Below are 16,408 nucleotides of genomic sequence, written 5' to 3'. Positions count from 1 at the left end.
AGCAGAGGGGCAAAAAAACAAAAAAGTTAAATATATTGATTAAATTTGTAATTTTTGTTATATTTTGTAATATTATATATTTCTGTTTCCTGTTTTTTTTTTTTTGCTGAATTTTATTTTTATTATTATTTTTATTTAAAATGAAAACTATAAATATAGATTCTGCTCTACTGAAGGTGTCGCGAAGATGAACGACGTGATGACGTAGATACCTACACAGGAAGTTTAAACTGCAGCACGCTTTATTCTTCCCCACATGAGCACGAGAGCCGCTGTCGTCAGCACCTGAGAACAAATGCCGGTAAAGATTTGATTTAAACGTAGAGATAAAAACTTCTGTATGATCGCAGCTGTCGCTTCCGTACTAACGCCTGTTTTCAGCTCGTGACGGAAACACAGTTAAGCAATTAGCTAGAATGCTAACGTAGCTTGGCTAGCCGCTCTGCCAAACTCTGTGCACAAAAATTGCAGTTAAAACGTTTATCGCTTGTTCGCTATCGGAAAGCTACCAGAGAGCATGAATCTAACTTTTCTACAATAAGCATCTCAATAAGGTTAATTCGGCGCAGATAGTTAGCAGATAATTGAAAATATTCAAGTGAAATTCTAACTTTAGGTCTGATAATCTGACCAGGTTGTCGACCTGTAGGAGAAGCTAATTGATCCAAAGCAACACTAAAAGGTAGGAATGTTGTTATTTGTATTGATTTGTTTCAATGGTGTCAATTAATGCATTAAACATACTTCTTTCAGTTATATCCACTTGTGTTAGAACCGAAACCGCCTTAAATCAGCTGATTTTTCTTAAGGGAGTTTTGTGTTGTTGTGAAAATGCGGCTAAACATGCCAGCACCTCTGGATAGTTGAAACCCAGCTGTTTAAGAGGAGGGTCTCTGACCGTTGGGTCCTGTGTGGTCTTGGCAGGACGACTGAGCCGCCACGATGGCAGCAGGCCGGCTGAGCTTCAGTAACATCACCGCCCTGGCGCCCATGGTGCGAGTGGGGACTCTGCCCATGAGGCTGCTCGCTCTGGACTACGGAGCTGATGTGGTTTACTGTGAGGTGAGGACAGAGGCTGTATCCTTGGTGACCATATTTGGATTATCCCCTCTCTGTGACATCATACAGAGCAAAGAGTGGTGAAAAAATAAATAAAATTATATTTATGTAGCATCTTTCTAGACAGTCACAAAGTGCTGCACATAAGATAACAAATAATAAAAGGGTAAAACAGACAATATAAAACAGGCAGAAATTTACCAAAAACTGTTTTAAAAAGGTGAGTTTTGAGTTGTTTTTTAAAAAAACAGCTACTGAGTCCACAGTTCTTAAGGTTTGGGGAGAGAGGGCCACAGTCTTGGGGCCACAGTGGCAAAAGCTCTGTCACCCTTAGTTCTCATCTTAGCTTGTTTTATAGCAAGTAAGCCCTGATCAGATGACCTCAGGGACCTGCTGGGGACATCGGGCTGTGGCAGATCAAAGATGTAGGTGGTGCCAGTCCAGGCAAGGCTCTAAATGTCAAGACCAGGATCTTAAAATCGACTCTAAATTCAACAGGAAGCCAGTGTAGCTGAAATAGCAACGGTGTGAATACTTTGTTAAAAGCCTCGCTGCAGCATTTTGCACAGCCTGCAGACGATCCAGAGAACCTTTGCTTAGACACATAAACAAAGAGTTACAATAGTCCAAGTGTGAGGAAATAAATGCATGTATAGCAATCTTTAGTTCAGAACGAGATAAAATAGGGCTTAGCTTAACAGTTCTTAAATGAAAAACTGCTAAGATGGAGTGTTTACAGCAATCTTGGGTCATGTGTTGACTACAAGAAGAGGGAAATGTGTGATAAGAAATAAGTAAAATCCGAATAGTTCCCCCTTGACCCTTTGGTGTCTGTTGCAGGAGCTGATTGACATCAAGATGGCCCAGTGTCACAGAGTGGTAAACGGTAAGAATCTGTGCCCTTCGCTGCCCTTCACACCGGCTCTTCATTCAGACCTTTCTCATAACTGTGTGTGCATCAGACGTGCTGGAGACGGTGGATTTCGTGGCTCCGGATGACCGAGTGATGTTCAGGACCTGTGAGAGGGAGAAGGGCAACGTCGTCTTCCAGATGGTGAGACTGGAAGCTTATAAGCGAGCAGAATGGCATCGATGTGGAGAAACAAAATTACTTTATTGGCTTTGTGCTTATTGTTTGCTATGGAAACAATAAGTCTGATTGGTCCTCTGCAGAGACGGGTCACAGGGTCAATCAAGGCTACTCTCTGAAACAGTATTGAAGGATTAATCTTCCATTTATTATGTCAGACGTCCTAAATGCATCTGTAGTTCAAAGTTCAGGATTGGCACTTATTATTGGGGAGGTTCAGCGTGCTGTGAAGACATGAAATGTGAACAGTGTGTGATGGGAAACCTTGAACACAGTCTTTCTTTTCTTTCAGGGAACCGCTGACCCGGACAGAGCGTTGGCTGTGGCCCGACTCGTGTGAGTTCAAAGTGAAGTGCTCGTGCCGTCAAGCTCGGCACCGCCTTCCTCGCTACAGTAACTTTAAACGTACTTTGTGATAACAAGCTGCTTCCTCACAGGGAGAAGGACGTGGCTGCTGTCGACGTGAACATGGGCTGTCCAAAGGAGTACTCCACCAAGGTGAGTCCAGTCGCCTCCCGCTGACGCTGTGACCCTCTGTCCCCGTGGCTGACCTCTGACCTCTGCTGTCCTGCAGGGCGGGATGGGAGCTGCTCTCCTGTCGGATCCTGATAAGATCGAAGCGGTGAGCTGCGAGCTAAGAGATCACGTCGGGATAACAGGAATGTTTTTAATTCTGACTTTGGTCTTCACCTCAGATCCTGAGGACGCTCGTGACGGGAGTGTCCATCCCGGTGACGTGTAAAATCCGAATCCTGCCCTCAGTAAGACGAGAATGTTTCACTTCCTCACCTTCAGTCTTTCCCTTTACCTTGTATTTTAAGGTCTCGTGAGACCCCATCCTTAAACAATGAAATGTCATGTGCCTTGCACCCTCTGCATGCACACAGCCCCCCGTCTGCCCTGTTTGTTGCAGCATGCGGTAATATGCAGCAACAAATCTGCAAGTGCGTGTTTTACTTGCTGCCTTGCACCGTGCAGTCAAAGTGCTCGCTCAGAGAGACCAGCTTTCTGTTTCGCCTCAGCTCTGTGTGTTGGTCTGATCGTGGTTGTCTGCAAGCGACACGCAACATGCAGTTTTTAAATGATGGTTTCATTCATTAACCCTTTAAAACCGGTCGGAGCAGCACGCTCTGCTTTGCGTAACTATTTTTAAATCCCGGTAGCTCTGCGACCACGTGAGCTAGCGCAATAATTTTTTTTGCATATGAAACCGGAGGAGTTGTACTTACATCTTATGCCATCAGCTTGTCCTCGGTCACAGTTTCCTTCCACATATAGCTTTGCAAAAACTGCATAAAAAGCACTAAAAAACATAATATTCCAGAAACACGCTTTGCTGATCCGATCAGCTGTTCATAACACTTCCTATGTCCATCAGTGCGAACTATCGCATGTCCACCATGACCTGCCCGAAACCGGAAGTGACGTCATTTTCCGGAAATGTAGTTTTTTACCATCAGGGCCTCATGAGCCTATACTGGTGTTTTTAAAAGTTATCTTTGACTTTATGACTTTCTGTGTGGTTTCTGGGATGCTTAGGACTCATATTGCACTGCTGGAAATAGTTTATTTTGATGCATATGCTGCTTTTTTGCAAATTTTCATTATAATATTTATTTTCGTTTTTTCCTGCAGTGTATAAAAATTGGTGTATTTCAACAATAAAACTATGAAGACACTCAAAATAAATTTCCTGTGGTGGGAAACTAGTTTGTGCAACTTTTTTGTATTTACAGTTTTGAGGGATAAGCCTCTTAAATTTCTCTAACTAGAAATATATGTTAAAAAAACAAAAACGATTTTCAATTTTTTGTAGTTTATTGCACTTTTTTGCAATTTACATAATCACTATGCACTTAATGCAGACATATTATTAAAATTTAGGCTATAATGGTTGTATTGATGTATAGCAACTTGAAATGCTCCCAAAAATGGCTCCACAGCATGTAAACATATAATATAAGCTCTGGCGGACTTGGTTCTATGGTCGGTCTTAAAGGGTTAAGAGAACAAAGTTATCCAAACCTAACTGCCCGTGTGCAAAAGTAACTGCCCCCTAAACCCGACACTGAGAAGTCAGGTGTTTGTGATCCCTTCAGTGGGCCACATGTGCAGAAGAATACACGAGGAGGGGGGTGAATACTTATTGCAGCTGTTTAATCTTCGCTGTTCTTTGGTTCCAGCTGGAGGAAACAGTCAGTCTGGTCCGAAGGATCGAGAGGACGGGCATCGCCGCGGTCGCCGTTCACGGCAGGTAAACTGCTTCAGGAGTGAAAACTTCAGTTACAGAGAAGCAGAGTACAGTTTCACAGTCATTCAACTCGTATACAGAATTAATTATAAGGAGTCCAGTTCATCCTCTGATTATCTTTGCATCTAAAATATGAGAAAGTTAGAAAAACATCTCATAATATCTTTAAAAATAACTTTTACTGCACCAGCTTTTCCAAAACCAAACAATCTGTTTACGGTGTCAAACAAAAGGAGCCAATAAGAAGCCTGGAAAAGTCTCAAACTGCTTCCTGTTGGATTTCTTTTGGCTGTCGCTGACTGCGTCTGCGTCTCGTTGTTCAGGTTTAAGGAGGAGCGTCCCAGACATCCTGTCCACTGTGATTACATTCAGGCCGTCGCTCAGGCCGTCTCCATCCCCGTCATCGCAAAGTGAGTAACAGTCAGCTCCCGCTCAGTTTGAACGCCATTCTTGGCTTGAGATCGAGTGTTTGGCGCTGTTAGGAGAGAACAGCAGCTGCTCTGAGGACAGAGCCGTGTGGTTTCTGTCCTCAGTGAAGAGACTCTTAAATACCAGCGTTCCTAAACGCAACACTAAGACCTGGAGTCATTAAGCCGTCCGCTGTCCCGTGTCTCCTTCAGCGGAGGCTCTCTGGATCACGTGAAGACCAACGCCGACATAGAGGAGTTCAGAAAGGCGACGGGCGCCTCGTCGGTGATGCTGGCCCGCGCCGCCATGTGGAACGCGTCACTGTTCCGCAGCCAGGGAGCGCTTCCTTTGGAGAAGGTCATGGAGGACTACCTCAAACACGTGAGTTTGAAGTGCAGCTCGTGAAGATGCAGAATGAAAGTCTCTCTTTGGAGAAGCTTTGAGCACGTTTGGCGTTTTGTTGATGACCACAGATGTTGTTTGATGCTTCACAGGCGATTCAATACGACAACAACGCCTTCAACACAAAGTACTGTCTGTGTCAGATGCTCAGAGACAAGGTGGAGTCTCCTCTGGGGAAGCAGGTGCAGGCGGCGCAGACCAACGCCGAGATCAGGTGCAGCATTGTTCGTCTGTTTGCAGCAGTGTCAGATGTGTGTGTGCGTAGGGTGGGTGTGGTGTGACGTGGTGCTGACGTGTTGCAGCGAGGCGTACGGGCTGCAGGAGTTTTACCGGCAGACTCAGGAACAGCTGCAGGCTCGGAGGGACGCCCTGCAGAGCGGCAGCCAGCCAGAGCGGCCCGTCACGGACGGAGACGTCACCGCCATGGCCGTCAAGTTCGAACGGTGAGTGAGAAACACGTTTTCAGCTCCTCATGGTTCACGCAGCAGCTCATAGAGCCGGCCGGGAAAGTTTTTAGAGGTGTTGTGGTTTTCCAGAGACCTCAGCACAAAATATTTATTCATGCCACGACTCTTTTAGCTGGAAATGAGCTTGTGGCTGATTTTTCCACCTTTGATAAACACGGTCTTTAACCTTAAGGAACCACACCGCTTCATTTTTATCTAAACACCAGGATTTGTCCGTCAGCCTGAAGCCCAGCGGGCGTTGTGGACACGCAGCTTGTTCACGTCCACCTGCTGGTTATGTTTGGGCACCAAGAACAACTCAGTAGGTTCAGGGATCGTGTCACTGTTACATGCATCAAATGACGCCTCGAGAGAAAACGAGCAGCTGTAACGAGGCGGTACTAACTGACACCCCGGGGATGACAGCGGGCTGGACGCCGCGGCTCGTCTGCCTGCGTGGACTAAAGTGAAACTCTGTGGATTTGATGTGTTTGGTTGCAGGAGAGAGTATCCTCCTCAAATCACCCCGAAGATGTTCCTGCTCGAGTGGAGCCGTAAGGAGAAACTGGAGCAGCCGCAGTACGAGACGGTGAGAAAACGCAAAGCTTCACATCCGCAGAAATGCCTTCGCCTTCGTTCCTGAATGCGACGCCGTGTGTGTGTGTGTGTGTGTGTGTGTTTCAGGTGCAGCGCGCTCAGGACCGAGCCTTTCAGTCCACAGTGACCGTCGCGCAGAAGAAGTACAGATCTTCACTGTGGTGAGTACAAACTTCATGCTTCTGCTCTGTAGCTAGGGATGGGTATCGTTTAGGTTTTATCCGATACTGGTGCCAAACCGGTACTTTTGAAACGGTGCCGGTGCTTAAACGGTGCTTAAACCGGTGCTTAAAGAATGGAGAACACAAACTTTGTCCCAAAACCTCTCATGTTCAGCTGTTTTTTTTGTAAAAAGATAACAATGTTAGCCTTTTCTGCAGCTATGGGGCATATATGGTATCACTCTTGGCTGGAAGCAGCTTAAACAATGGAAAAAACACAAACTTTGTCCAAAAACCTCTCATGTTTAACTGTTTTCCACTTTTTCTTTGGTCATTTTAGCCTTTTTGTCCAGGGTGAAGGGAGTATCTGCCATCAAACAAGAAGACAGCTGCATGTAGCTATGATGATGTTTGCTAGTTCACCTTACATGCATTAATGTAATAACGTGGTTAGCCTACTCAACGTAAATTACACACGAACAACATTAAGCTACTCACGCAGAGAAGAACGGCTGCTGCTGCATCATCATCCTCATCATTTCTGCTACACTGGCAGGGCTAGGGGCCAGGACTCTCCTCTTCGGGGTTTTGGGGGATGTTGCTAACTCTGGGTCGATAACAGGCACCACACCCGCAGTAGATGTGCTCGGTGTGAGGTCTCGCAGCAAGCTATCAAATATGGCGCATTTCTCGGCTTTTAAAAAAACGCTATGCGTCGCCAGGTGTTTCATCAGATTTGAGGCGTTACCTCCTTTGACAGTATCACAGTATCAGCTTAAAGCACTTGTTGCAGCTGCTGAGTTTGCATCTTTTGCTGTGAAGTACAGCCAGACTTTGACCGCTTCGCCTTGGGCATTTTTAATCTGTAGCTCTGCTCTAAAAGAACGTACGTACCTGGACCCGCCTACTATCCTCGGAAACGTAAAATGATTGGCTAGAATCTAAAGTGTATCACAGCTCAGGAAAAAAAAGCACCGAAATGTGCGCTGCTTTTCGGTCTGGTTACTACCGTTTACGTCAGGCACCGGATACCGGTACCCATCCCTATCTGTAGCTGTGTTCAGTCACAGCGAGCCGCTAATGTGCTAAAACACCAGCAAGGCTCACATCTTTGCCTCTGCACAACCGACAAAGTTTCTTTTTGGGTTCTTCTGAGCAGCTCTGAAAGTCTCCTGGTTCAGCGGTTGTTGACCGGTGGTTCAGGCTCAATCCTGGAGAACTCTCAGCTGTTGTCCTCCTTCATGTCCAGCTGACAAATCTCAAATCTGATTCTTAGCCTGCATGCAAGCCGCTTTGCAACCCGCCTCCACCTTTTTCATTGATGCTCTTTTCTGTTGCTACATGCACTGAATTGCAGCTGTGTGATTGGCTGTTTGGATAGTTGCATCATTTAGCAGCTGAACAGCCAGCAGGGAATCTATACTCCTGAAGTAAGTTGTGAAGAGTCGGGAACGCTGAGGCGGAGCTGGAAGATGATCTTTAAACACCTCGGTGACAAAATGTCAGCTTGTGGAATAAACTGCACGGCTCTGATCCTCCGAGCGCTCCCGCCTCCTCACAAATATCTCTGCTCGCTCATTTCCTACAGTTATTGCGACGTCTCGTGTGGTTGAGCGCCCCCTCCTACAGTTCTGACCACGTTAGCTTCTCACAACAGGCACGACTGAAAGTGTGAAAATAGAAAGTTTCATACAGATGATCAAAAGTAGACACGGTGTCGTCCCCGTCTGACACCAAGTGACTCATTTCAGCTCCAGATTTCAGTTTGAAACGACACAAAGTAACTGAAGAGAATTAGAATATGTTTATTTATCATGAGGATGTTTTTCCAGCTTCCGCTCAGAGCGTGGAAAACCTCCAAGAAAAGAGCCGGAGTTTAAAATTTGATCACAGTCGTGATTTTTTTAAGTCTTCTGCGCTTTGGGCTGAAACGATCTCGCCGTCTTTCAGGGAAAAGTCGAAGAAGTTTGCAGAGCAAGCGGCCGCCATCGTCTGCCTGCGAGTTCTGGGAGTGCCAGAGGGACGGATCGGCGAGGAAGACTCCGGCCTGGTCTGCAAAAGGAAGAGGGAGGGGAAGGTGAACGGCGCCGCAGAGGAGGAGAGGAGTAGGAAACGGCACGTAAGCGACGTCCTGCAACAAACCTCAGAGGTCGCTGTGGTAACGAACGGTGACAGTCACCAAGAGGCTCCGCCTCCGAGCCTGTGAGGAGTAACAGCTGGGAATGACCTGCATGATCAGACATTTAACCCAGAAATGAACTCTGAGTTTGTGCTCACAGTTTTATTTTTTATTATTCGTCACTTCATCTGATTTCAACTCAAAGTAAATATTTTTTAAACCAGCGCGGCTGACGTTCGTCTCACAGCTCAGGTCTGATCGTTTAGTCCCGTTAACCATGCCGCTGATCCGCATCCTGTGGATGTCTGCACGTGTGCGGGGAGCCACGCCTCCTAATGCACGCGGTTAAAACCCATCAGAACTCGCTGGGTTTCATATGAAACGTCTCGCGCGTAGCGTAGCCATCGCACGGTGTCCGACCTGCAGAACAGACGAGAAGATTAAATTAAACACAGACCTCCTCCTGGGTCCAGAACACCTCACCTGCCAGGAGGAGCGCCACTCTGTCTCTGAGGGAGAGCCCCGCCCCCTTCAGAAGAAGCTCATTTCTCCCGTTAGTAACCCCGATCTCTCCGGCTGCAGGTGAGAGTAACAACAGCAATCAGCAGCTTCATCACTGCAGCTGCTCGTCTCCAGCCCGGGTCCTTATAATTTACAGACAAACGGCTGTTGGATAAAAAGCTGCACAAACATCGAGCTCCTGCGTACATGTGAGGCTTTAATGAAAAACCCCACACGCGTCCTGCAGCAGGTGAGTGACAGTTTTAGGGCTCGGCCTGAAATCTGAGTCAGATCCTGGAATAAATGCAATCCTGTGGCTGCTCGTTAGCGATTCCTGTCAGTCTGATTTGAGCTGAGTGGACGACGCTGTGCAGCTGCAGCATCTCGGTGCGGGACAGGTGAAAGAAAAGGGCGGTGCTCAACTTTTCAATTCAAAGTTGAATCTTTAGAGCGTTGCAGAAAGCCGTTTTAACACCCGGTGCCTTACTCTGTCTTTTGTTCGTGATTTGCGGAAGAGCCTCAAACTCACCGTGTGCTGATGGAGACGACGTCTGATTTGTGCAGCTTCTCGCCTCACAGTAAACACCGACTGCCACACTTTGTGAACTTGTTTTGATCTCATGATCTTCTTTGTTTTGAGGTATAAAATCTGCCAAATGATGTTATGTTTTATGTTCATGCCAAAGGAACAACCTGTGCTTTTCTTTGTCTGCAAGTTGAGTTAAAGCATGTGCAGCCTGGTGGACCTGTCATAGAAATCATTTTGGACACTTTGCATTAACACTGGCTCAGGCTATGTTTGCCTCCATTAAAGAGGTCGTCTCTGTTAAACAAATGTGCATGTGTCTCGTTTTCCCCTCAGTAATACCTGAATTTAATTGGATTTTAAACCTCGAATTTTAATCGCTTGTTTTGTTGCAGCAGGATTTCTGCTCGTGTTCAGAACTTTCTGCACAGTCAGATGAAAGAAAAATAATTATCAAACTAGCTCCAAACTTTCTAAACTCAAAAACATGACTGGCTACTCAAATATTTTTACAATTATTGAATCCAGCGATGAGGCACAAAAAGCTGCAGTTCCTCTAACATCCACTAGAGGCTCCCGCAGTGAGTCCATCCCATAGACTCCCATGTTAAAACTTTGCTGGAGATATGAACACGTTTACAGCCTGATACACAAACTTCGGTCTCTACAGATGTTCTCTTTCATAACACCTGTGCAGGTGGGGAGTCACTGTGTAAACTGCATAAAGGCTGAAAGTTCGAACTATTAGGGGCGTGGCCTCTCTGGCCTGATAGGCGTATGGTGACACAGGCGGCTGTAGCTGCTAGCTGTCTGTTAGGCTTCACCTCTGGTAACTGGAGTCCCTGAACTGGACTTCTGGACCATGTTTGTGCTGTTTGGAGCATTTTTTATTTTTTTTGTCATGAATGAAATTCTATTTCCGCACTAATTTGCAGGCGCTGCCATACTGTTTATGAATGCAGCTCGTTCTCATTAGCTGATACCACTAACCAGCATGGTGGCAGCCAAACATGTTAAACCGGAGGCTTTAATATTCACTCAATGAACCAACATGTGAGCTGTGTCCATGTTTCACATACAGTCTATGCCTCTGATCTTTAGCAAACATGAGCGTGACATTAAAGAAGAAAAATTCTGTGGTTTTATTAACTCATATTTGATCAACTTTCGGTTCCGGAGAATGCGATCAATAATTATTAAAAAATATTTCTCAATTTTCTGTTATTTGTGTCGACCTACATCCACAGATCAGCACATCTCTGTGCTGTCGCTGTATGATGTGGAGGCCCGGGGATAACAATGCTCGGCAGTCCCTCATAAAGAGGGTCACCTGGTCACCCAACCCACACCTGGACCTGAGGTCCGGTTTATGAACCGGCAGGTGTGAGTTTTCCTGGGCTGACTTCGAAATTCATGCAGTTTTACATCTTTTAGCTTCCTGTGTGACATGTTTCAAGTAGCCTGTACTTCACCTGAACTCACCTGAGGTCAGGTGAGTTCAGCTGAGGTCAGAGCTTCTGCACGCAGGACACGAGCGTCACTACACAGGTGTGCCACATGGTGTTAAAATAAAACCGCCCCTTGTGTTTAAAGAGTCCCGTGAAGTCCTGAGCTGAACCTGTGAGGTGGAGACATCTTGCTGCTGACGTCAAATTAGGGCGGTCTGATGGGGCCTTCAGGGGCGCTGCGAAATACGGTTTCCAGGCGCCTGCTGATCTCTGGGAGGGGACTCAAGGAAGGTGCAATGTGAAGCTGTGTGTCTGAAAAAATGGTCATAATTAAGGAGAGGAACACCCTGTGGAGGCTTTCTAAAAGCACATGGCAGCTTTCTGTCAGCTGCTCAGTGGAAAACAAGATGAAGTTGGGTGAGGCCACACAGGAAACTAACGTCTCACAGCTGAAAAAGGAAGTGCAAGGTTAGCAGCAGTGTGCATGGAGAGATACTACAGTGCTGCGCTTTAAATATGAACACAGGAACTGCTACAGAGCAGCAGTTTCTGACTACAAAAGCGGGGGGAGCATATTTAAGTTATATTTCTGTTCATGAATCAATTATTGGATTATATAAAAAGAGGCAGTAATAATAAATGCTCTGCTTACAAAAACAGATGTATTCTTACAGCAGCTGGAGGCAAATGAACCATGTCTTAAAGATCTTATTTTGAAATTATAGCTCAGACATGATGAAACACATTAGCTGTTTTTAAAGGAATTTGAGGGTTCTGAATATCTGACTGGTGTAATCTTTATTTTTATGAATAGAAAACCTGTTATGACACCAGTCATCATCTTCTATTGGCTGCTCTCTTCAGGGGTTGTCGCAGTCGACCATCTGCCTCCATCTTCTCCTATCCCAGCATGCTCCTCTGTCACTCCATCCCTCTGCATGTTGTCCTGCACTACATCATCGAACCTCCTCTGAGGTCTTCCTTCTTTTCCTTCCTCCTTCGTTGCTTTGGCTGCTTGACCCCATCCAAATGGGAATCCCCTCCCATCACACACAGCACCACTTCATATGCTTCTCTGCTACTCCGGACTTCCTCATGCAGTACCACAGTTAAAAAAATAATAAATAGATAAATAAAAATGCAGTCTTTTAAATTGTTAAATAAATGGTACAATAAAGTTTTTTGTTTTCAGGGTTAACTTCCTGTTTGATACTTGCCACACCCATCTATGACATGCCACACCAAGATATCACAGCTAAGGTTTATTTAGAAAAATTAAACAAACATAAAAAGTAAACAAAGTTTAGATCAAACTCTTTATTTCCACTTTTGGCAGTATATAAACCCTGCCCATTTTCACTTTTGGCTGAATGGGACCGTTTTCAAAAAGCCCCGGTCACGCGTAAACACGATGTGTTGGGGTTTCCGAGGCGGCCGTGAAGGCAGCAAACGGATCAAGCTGGAGGAGCGTAAAAAGTGAACGCGAGCAGGAGCCGCGAGGACAACAAGTTAGCGCGGATAATGGGACCATTGTGCTCCAGCAAGGCAGACCGCAGGCGTGTTTACTGAGCCGTCACATGCCGCCGGCCAACTTTTAGCTCGGATTCAGTCGTCGTTTCGTTCGGCGGGTCAGTTAAAAACAGAGTTCTGCTTTCAGTCGGATGTCAGTGAGTGAGACAGGTCACTTTTAAAGACAGGCAGGCAGACAGGTCGGCTGCACGGCTTCCGCTGGGGGACATTTTCGGCTCTGTTCACTTCAATGTCCACAGTAAACTGCGCGGAGGAGCTGGACTTCAGACTCATCTTTGAGGAAGACGGCAGGCAAACGGCAGGTACGTGTCATTTTCTCGACGTTAGTTAGCAATTTGTCGGCGGCGTCAAGCTAGAGCTAACGGGGGCGCCACCGGAGGTGAACGGCTGTGGCCTTCAAAATAAAACACGGCACGAAACTGGACTGAGACTTTTGAAGCTGCCGCAAAACTTGTGTCAGATGTTCATTTTTATTTTGTGGTGAATATTTCTAGATTTTACCCGCTGGGTTCCCCATCAGGTTAAAGTCAGTATAATCAAGCCATTACATTACATTTTTTAAATAAATGGTCCACCAGTAGCAAGTAGACATTGGACTGTCTGAGATGTTCTTTTACATTTCCTTAAAAATGTTTGCCAAATATATACAATTCCTTTTCCTATAAAGTACTCATTTGAAATCGCCTCAAAACATATTCATTGTTTAAAATGCTAAAATAGAAATATGAGCATGACTGGCACACTTTTATCTCCATGCACTGTATTTTATGGTGTAATAATAAACAGCTTTGTAATAATCTACTAAATTTACTGTGTAAACTGTAGCTGTTTGTCTAATGACAAGGATTACAGTTCCCGTATTTCAAGCAGCTGCGACAGTGATTAATGATTATTTTAGTCAGTAATCAGTTTATAATCCCAAAACAGTCCAGAAACACGTCACCATAGTCTAATACTTTGCGCGATTCTACTTTGAAAATCCAGACCGGATGTTGTGATTTTGTGTTTTGGTCGACGTGACACATCAGCTGTCTGCTGATAAATGTGGATCAGGAGGTGAATAGAGGGCCAAACCAGCTTCTTCACTTCCTGCCTGACTTATTGATAGACTTACGATCAATCAGCAGATTCATTAATGATGTCTGAACTGAAAACCATTAACAGATATTTTAACGTTTATGTCATCTGACCTTTACTGCAAAAGCTCTTAATGTTGTTGTTGTTGTTTTTTTTTAACATCTTATCTTCATTTTATTTTTCAATAAATCAATTTATGGAAAATAAGATTCAGAAAATAGGAGAAAAAAATCACAGAAACCTCACTTTACCCCAGACTTCAGCATAAAAGTCAAAAATATTAACTTTGTTCAAACTTGATTAAAAAAAAAGGTAATCAGTTGATTCATCAAATAGCCAGTGGGCAAACATTTATAACACATCGAAGTAAGAGGAAGTTGCAGTTTTGAATTAATGTCCACGAATAGCAACGTATGTGGAGTGTTGGTGGCTTTAAGTCTTGTGTGTGTAACCCGAAATCTATCTGGTGGTTTCCTGCTCGTTAAAAATTTACTCCCCACCAATCATGTTGGAAGGAAAATCACCAGATCATCATTTTAAAAAACAAAATACAAATGGAGGGTTTAATTTACTCATACATAAAATACATTTGTTTATCAAACGGTCAGAAATAACAGGAAGATGCTTTTCACTATGACAACAAAGACGTTGCCCAAAAACTCTGATTTAAATGGAAAAACCCCCCTGACTAAGAAGTCTTTTTGCAACGTTCCGGAAATTGAGAATTAGTTGTATTTTTAGTTTCTCGTGGCTGATATACTCATAACAGCATGCTGTTTAAATGCTTGGTTACTGAGGGGCAACCAATCAGAAAGGGGACTGGAATACACTCTACTTCTGTATGGCATCTGTCATAGAAATAGATGATGCCAGATATTGCAGCGCCTTTAGGCGACTTTTGTGATTTGGCGCTGTATAAATAAAATTGAATTTAATTGGATAAAATGTGAAAGAATACAAGCTGTCTAATATGTCTAACACTTAAAGAAAGTACGCTTTGTTTGGTTTTCTCCAACTTCATTTATTAAGAGTCTGTAGCTCCACAAACGCATTGCCCGTGACAGCCCTGATATAAAATAAAAAATTATAACCGACTTCCTGTGAGAGTTTTCATAGAATAACATAAAAAGATTGTATTGAAGTTCTACTGATGCACAGCTACTGTAGTAGAGTCCAAGAATAAAAGCATGAAGCTGGAACGAAGCAGAAGGAGGTCACTTTAAATCGTCATATTTTTCAAACATTTATGCATTTGATGCACCATAGACGAGATATTTTCAGGCCTCATACTCATACCTGTGCAGAAAAGCCTGCGTGACGTGCTGTCGGTACTTCTGATTTTTATCATCAGCTAAAAGCATCTAGCTGGCATTTTTCTGCATTACAACAAGCTCCAAACCTGCCTTTGTCTCCTTATTTGATGTTTAACCTGGTGGAGGTCCCACCCTCTCATTTTTCTTTATCAATAGTTCGAGCTTTCTGAAGGTCTAAATTGGCTCTTCAGACACTTTACTAGGAGCCTGTTTCAAAAATACCTTTGTCTTTAGTTAAATCTATGAAAAGTGTCAAAAGAAGAATCCATTCTTAATTAAGGGAAGCAGGAGGAAAGGCTGAGGTATGAAACGTATACAAGAATTGGACTGAAATGGGTCTGATGGAGCGATGGATCCAGATCCAGTATAGATGGAGGTCAGGAGAGAGGTCCAACAGTGAGGCTCCAGCCATCTGTGAGACACGGTGGAGGCTCGGTCATGGTTTCAGCCAGTGCTGTCGGAGATCTTTGTTAAAACTGATGAATTATGAATGTCCAGGTGACCCTGAATCCTCCCTGAGTTATGCTGCAATAGATGTAGGCTGCCGTCGGATACCCATGATGCATTGAGTTTTTCCTTTCCAGTCACCTTTCTCACTCACTATGTATTAACAGACCTCTCTGCATTGAATCATATGTTATTAACCTCTGTCTCTCCTCCACAGCATGTCTTTTATCCTGTCTTCCTTCTCTCACCCCAACCAATCACAGCAGATGGCCCCGCCCCTCCCTGAGCCTGGTTCTGCTGGAGGTTTCTTCCTGTTAAAAGGGAGTTTTTCCTTCCCACTGTTGCCAAAGTGCTGCTCATAGGGGGTCATATGATTGTTGGGTTTTTCTCTGTATCTATGAAGCGCCTTGAGGCGACTTTTGTTGTGATTTGGCGCTATATAAATAAAATTGAATTGAATTGAATTCTCAGTTGACATCACCTGTGCTAAATCCAAAGTATTTCCACATAATGGCCGATTCTGCTTTTAGAAACAAGCTGTTTTCCTTCTGCTGTGCCAGACGTTTGCTCTTTGTTTCAGCCGTCTGTTATTGGTTGTGTGTCTGTTGTTCAATGTAGTGTCGTTTCTGTTGGCGGAGTGTTTTCCGTATCATAACTGAGGTTAATGATAATATATTAATTAGGGCTGCCACAAACGATTATTTTGATAGTCGACTAGTCACCGATTATTTTTGCGATTAGTCGACTAATCAGATCATCATCCATTGGACGTAAAACGTACAGCTTATTGCACCAGCAGCATCTGCTCTTATATAACTATCATTAGCTTACAGCTTTAAGTGTTTAAGGTATGTGCTAACTAAAAATAAAGACAAGATGATAGTTTGTTACATTTTAATGAAATTTGCAGATTGTTTCGGTGAAGTTTAATAAACTCCTTGCTATCTAAAATATAACAGGACACCGGAGTAAATTCTCGAGCATCTCACACTTCTGATAATCAGCTGTCTGCTTGACGTTTATTCAGCTGTGT

At 44.3% G+C, this 16,408-nt stretch overlaps 2 protein-coding genes across 5 annotated transcripts in view; both read left to right on the top strand.

Moving 5' to 3' along the window:
* The first annotated feature begins 162 nt into the window (after positions 1–162).
* On the top strand, positions 163–9,636 carry dus2 (dihydrouridine synthase 2). Of its 4 annotated transcripts, none has more exons than XM_085165413.1 (17): positions 163–301; positions 635–682; positions 925–1,062; positions 1,900–1,945; positions 2,022–2,113; positions 2,442–2,485; positions 2,587–2,647; positions 2,724–2,771; positions 2,845–2,910; positions 4,333–4,403; positions 4,724–4,810; positions 5,021–5,189; positions 5,303–5,424; positions 5,513–5,653; positions 6,158–6,245; positions 6,341–6,414; positions 8,365–9,636. In XM_085165413.1, the coding sequence occupies exons 3-17, from the start codon at positions 943–945 to the stop codon at positions 8,618–8,620; spliced, it is 1,485 nt and encodes a 494-aa protein (XP_085021539.1). In that variant the 5' UTR covers positions 163–301; positions 635–682; positions 925–942; the 3' UTR covers positions 8,621–9,636. The 4 variants fall into 4 exon arrangements, with proteins under 4 accessions (XP_085021539.1, XP_085021541.1, XP_085021542.1 ...); XM_085165415.1 differs by having other exon boundaries at positions 617–682; XM_085165416.1 differs by lacking the exon at positions 635–682.
* An 875-nt stretch (positions 9,637–10,511) lies between these two features.
* LOC146513418 (nuclear factor of activated T-cells, cytoplasmic 3-like) overlaps positions 10,512–16,408 on the top strand; it is a 32,998-nt gene continuing 27,101 nt past the window's right edge. Inside the window, exon 1 of the mRNA XM_085165408.1 lies at positions 10,512–12,840. Coding sequence (XP_085021534.1) covers positions 12,768–12,840 — 73 coding nt within the window. The 5' untranslated portion in view covers positions 10,512–12,767. The remainder of the gene's footprint in view (positions 12,841–16,408) is intronic.

The sequence above is a fragment of the Neolamprologus multifasciatus genome, chromosome 7 (genome assembly GCF_963576455.1).
Source record: "Neolamprologus multifasciatus chromosome 7, fNeoMul1.2, whole genome shotgun sequence".
NCBI lineage: Eukaryota > Metazoa > Chordata > Actinopteri > Cichliformes > Cichlidae > Neolamprologus > Neolamprologus multifasciatus.
This window is presented reverse-complemented; position numbering and strand designations above follow the sequence as displayed.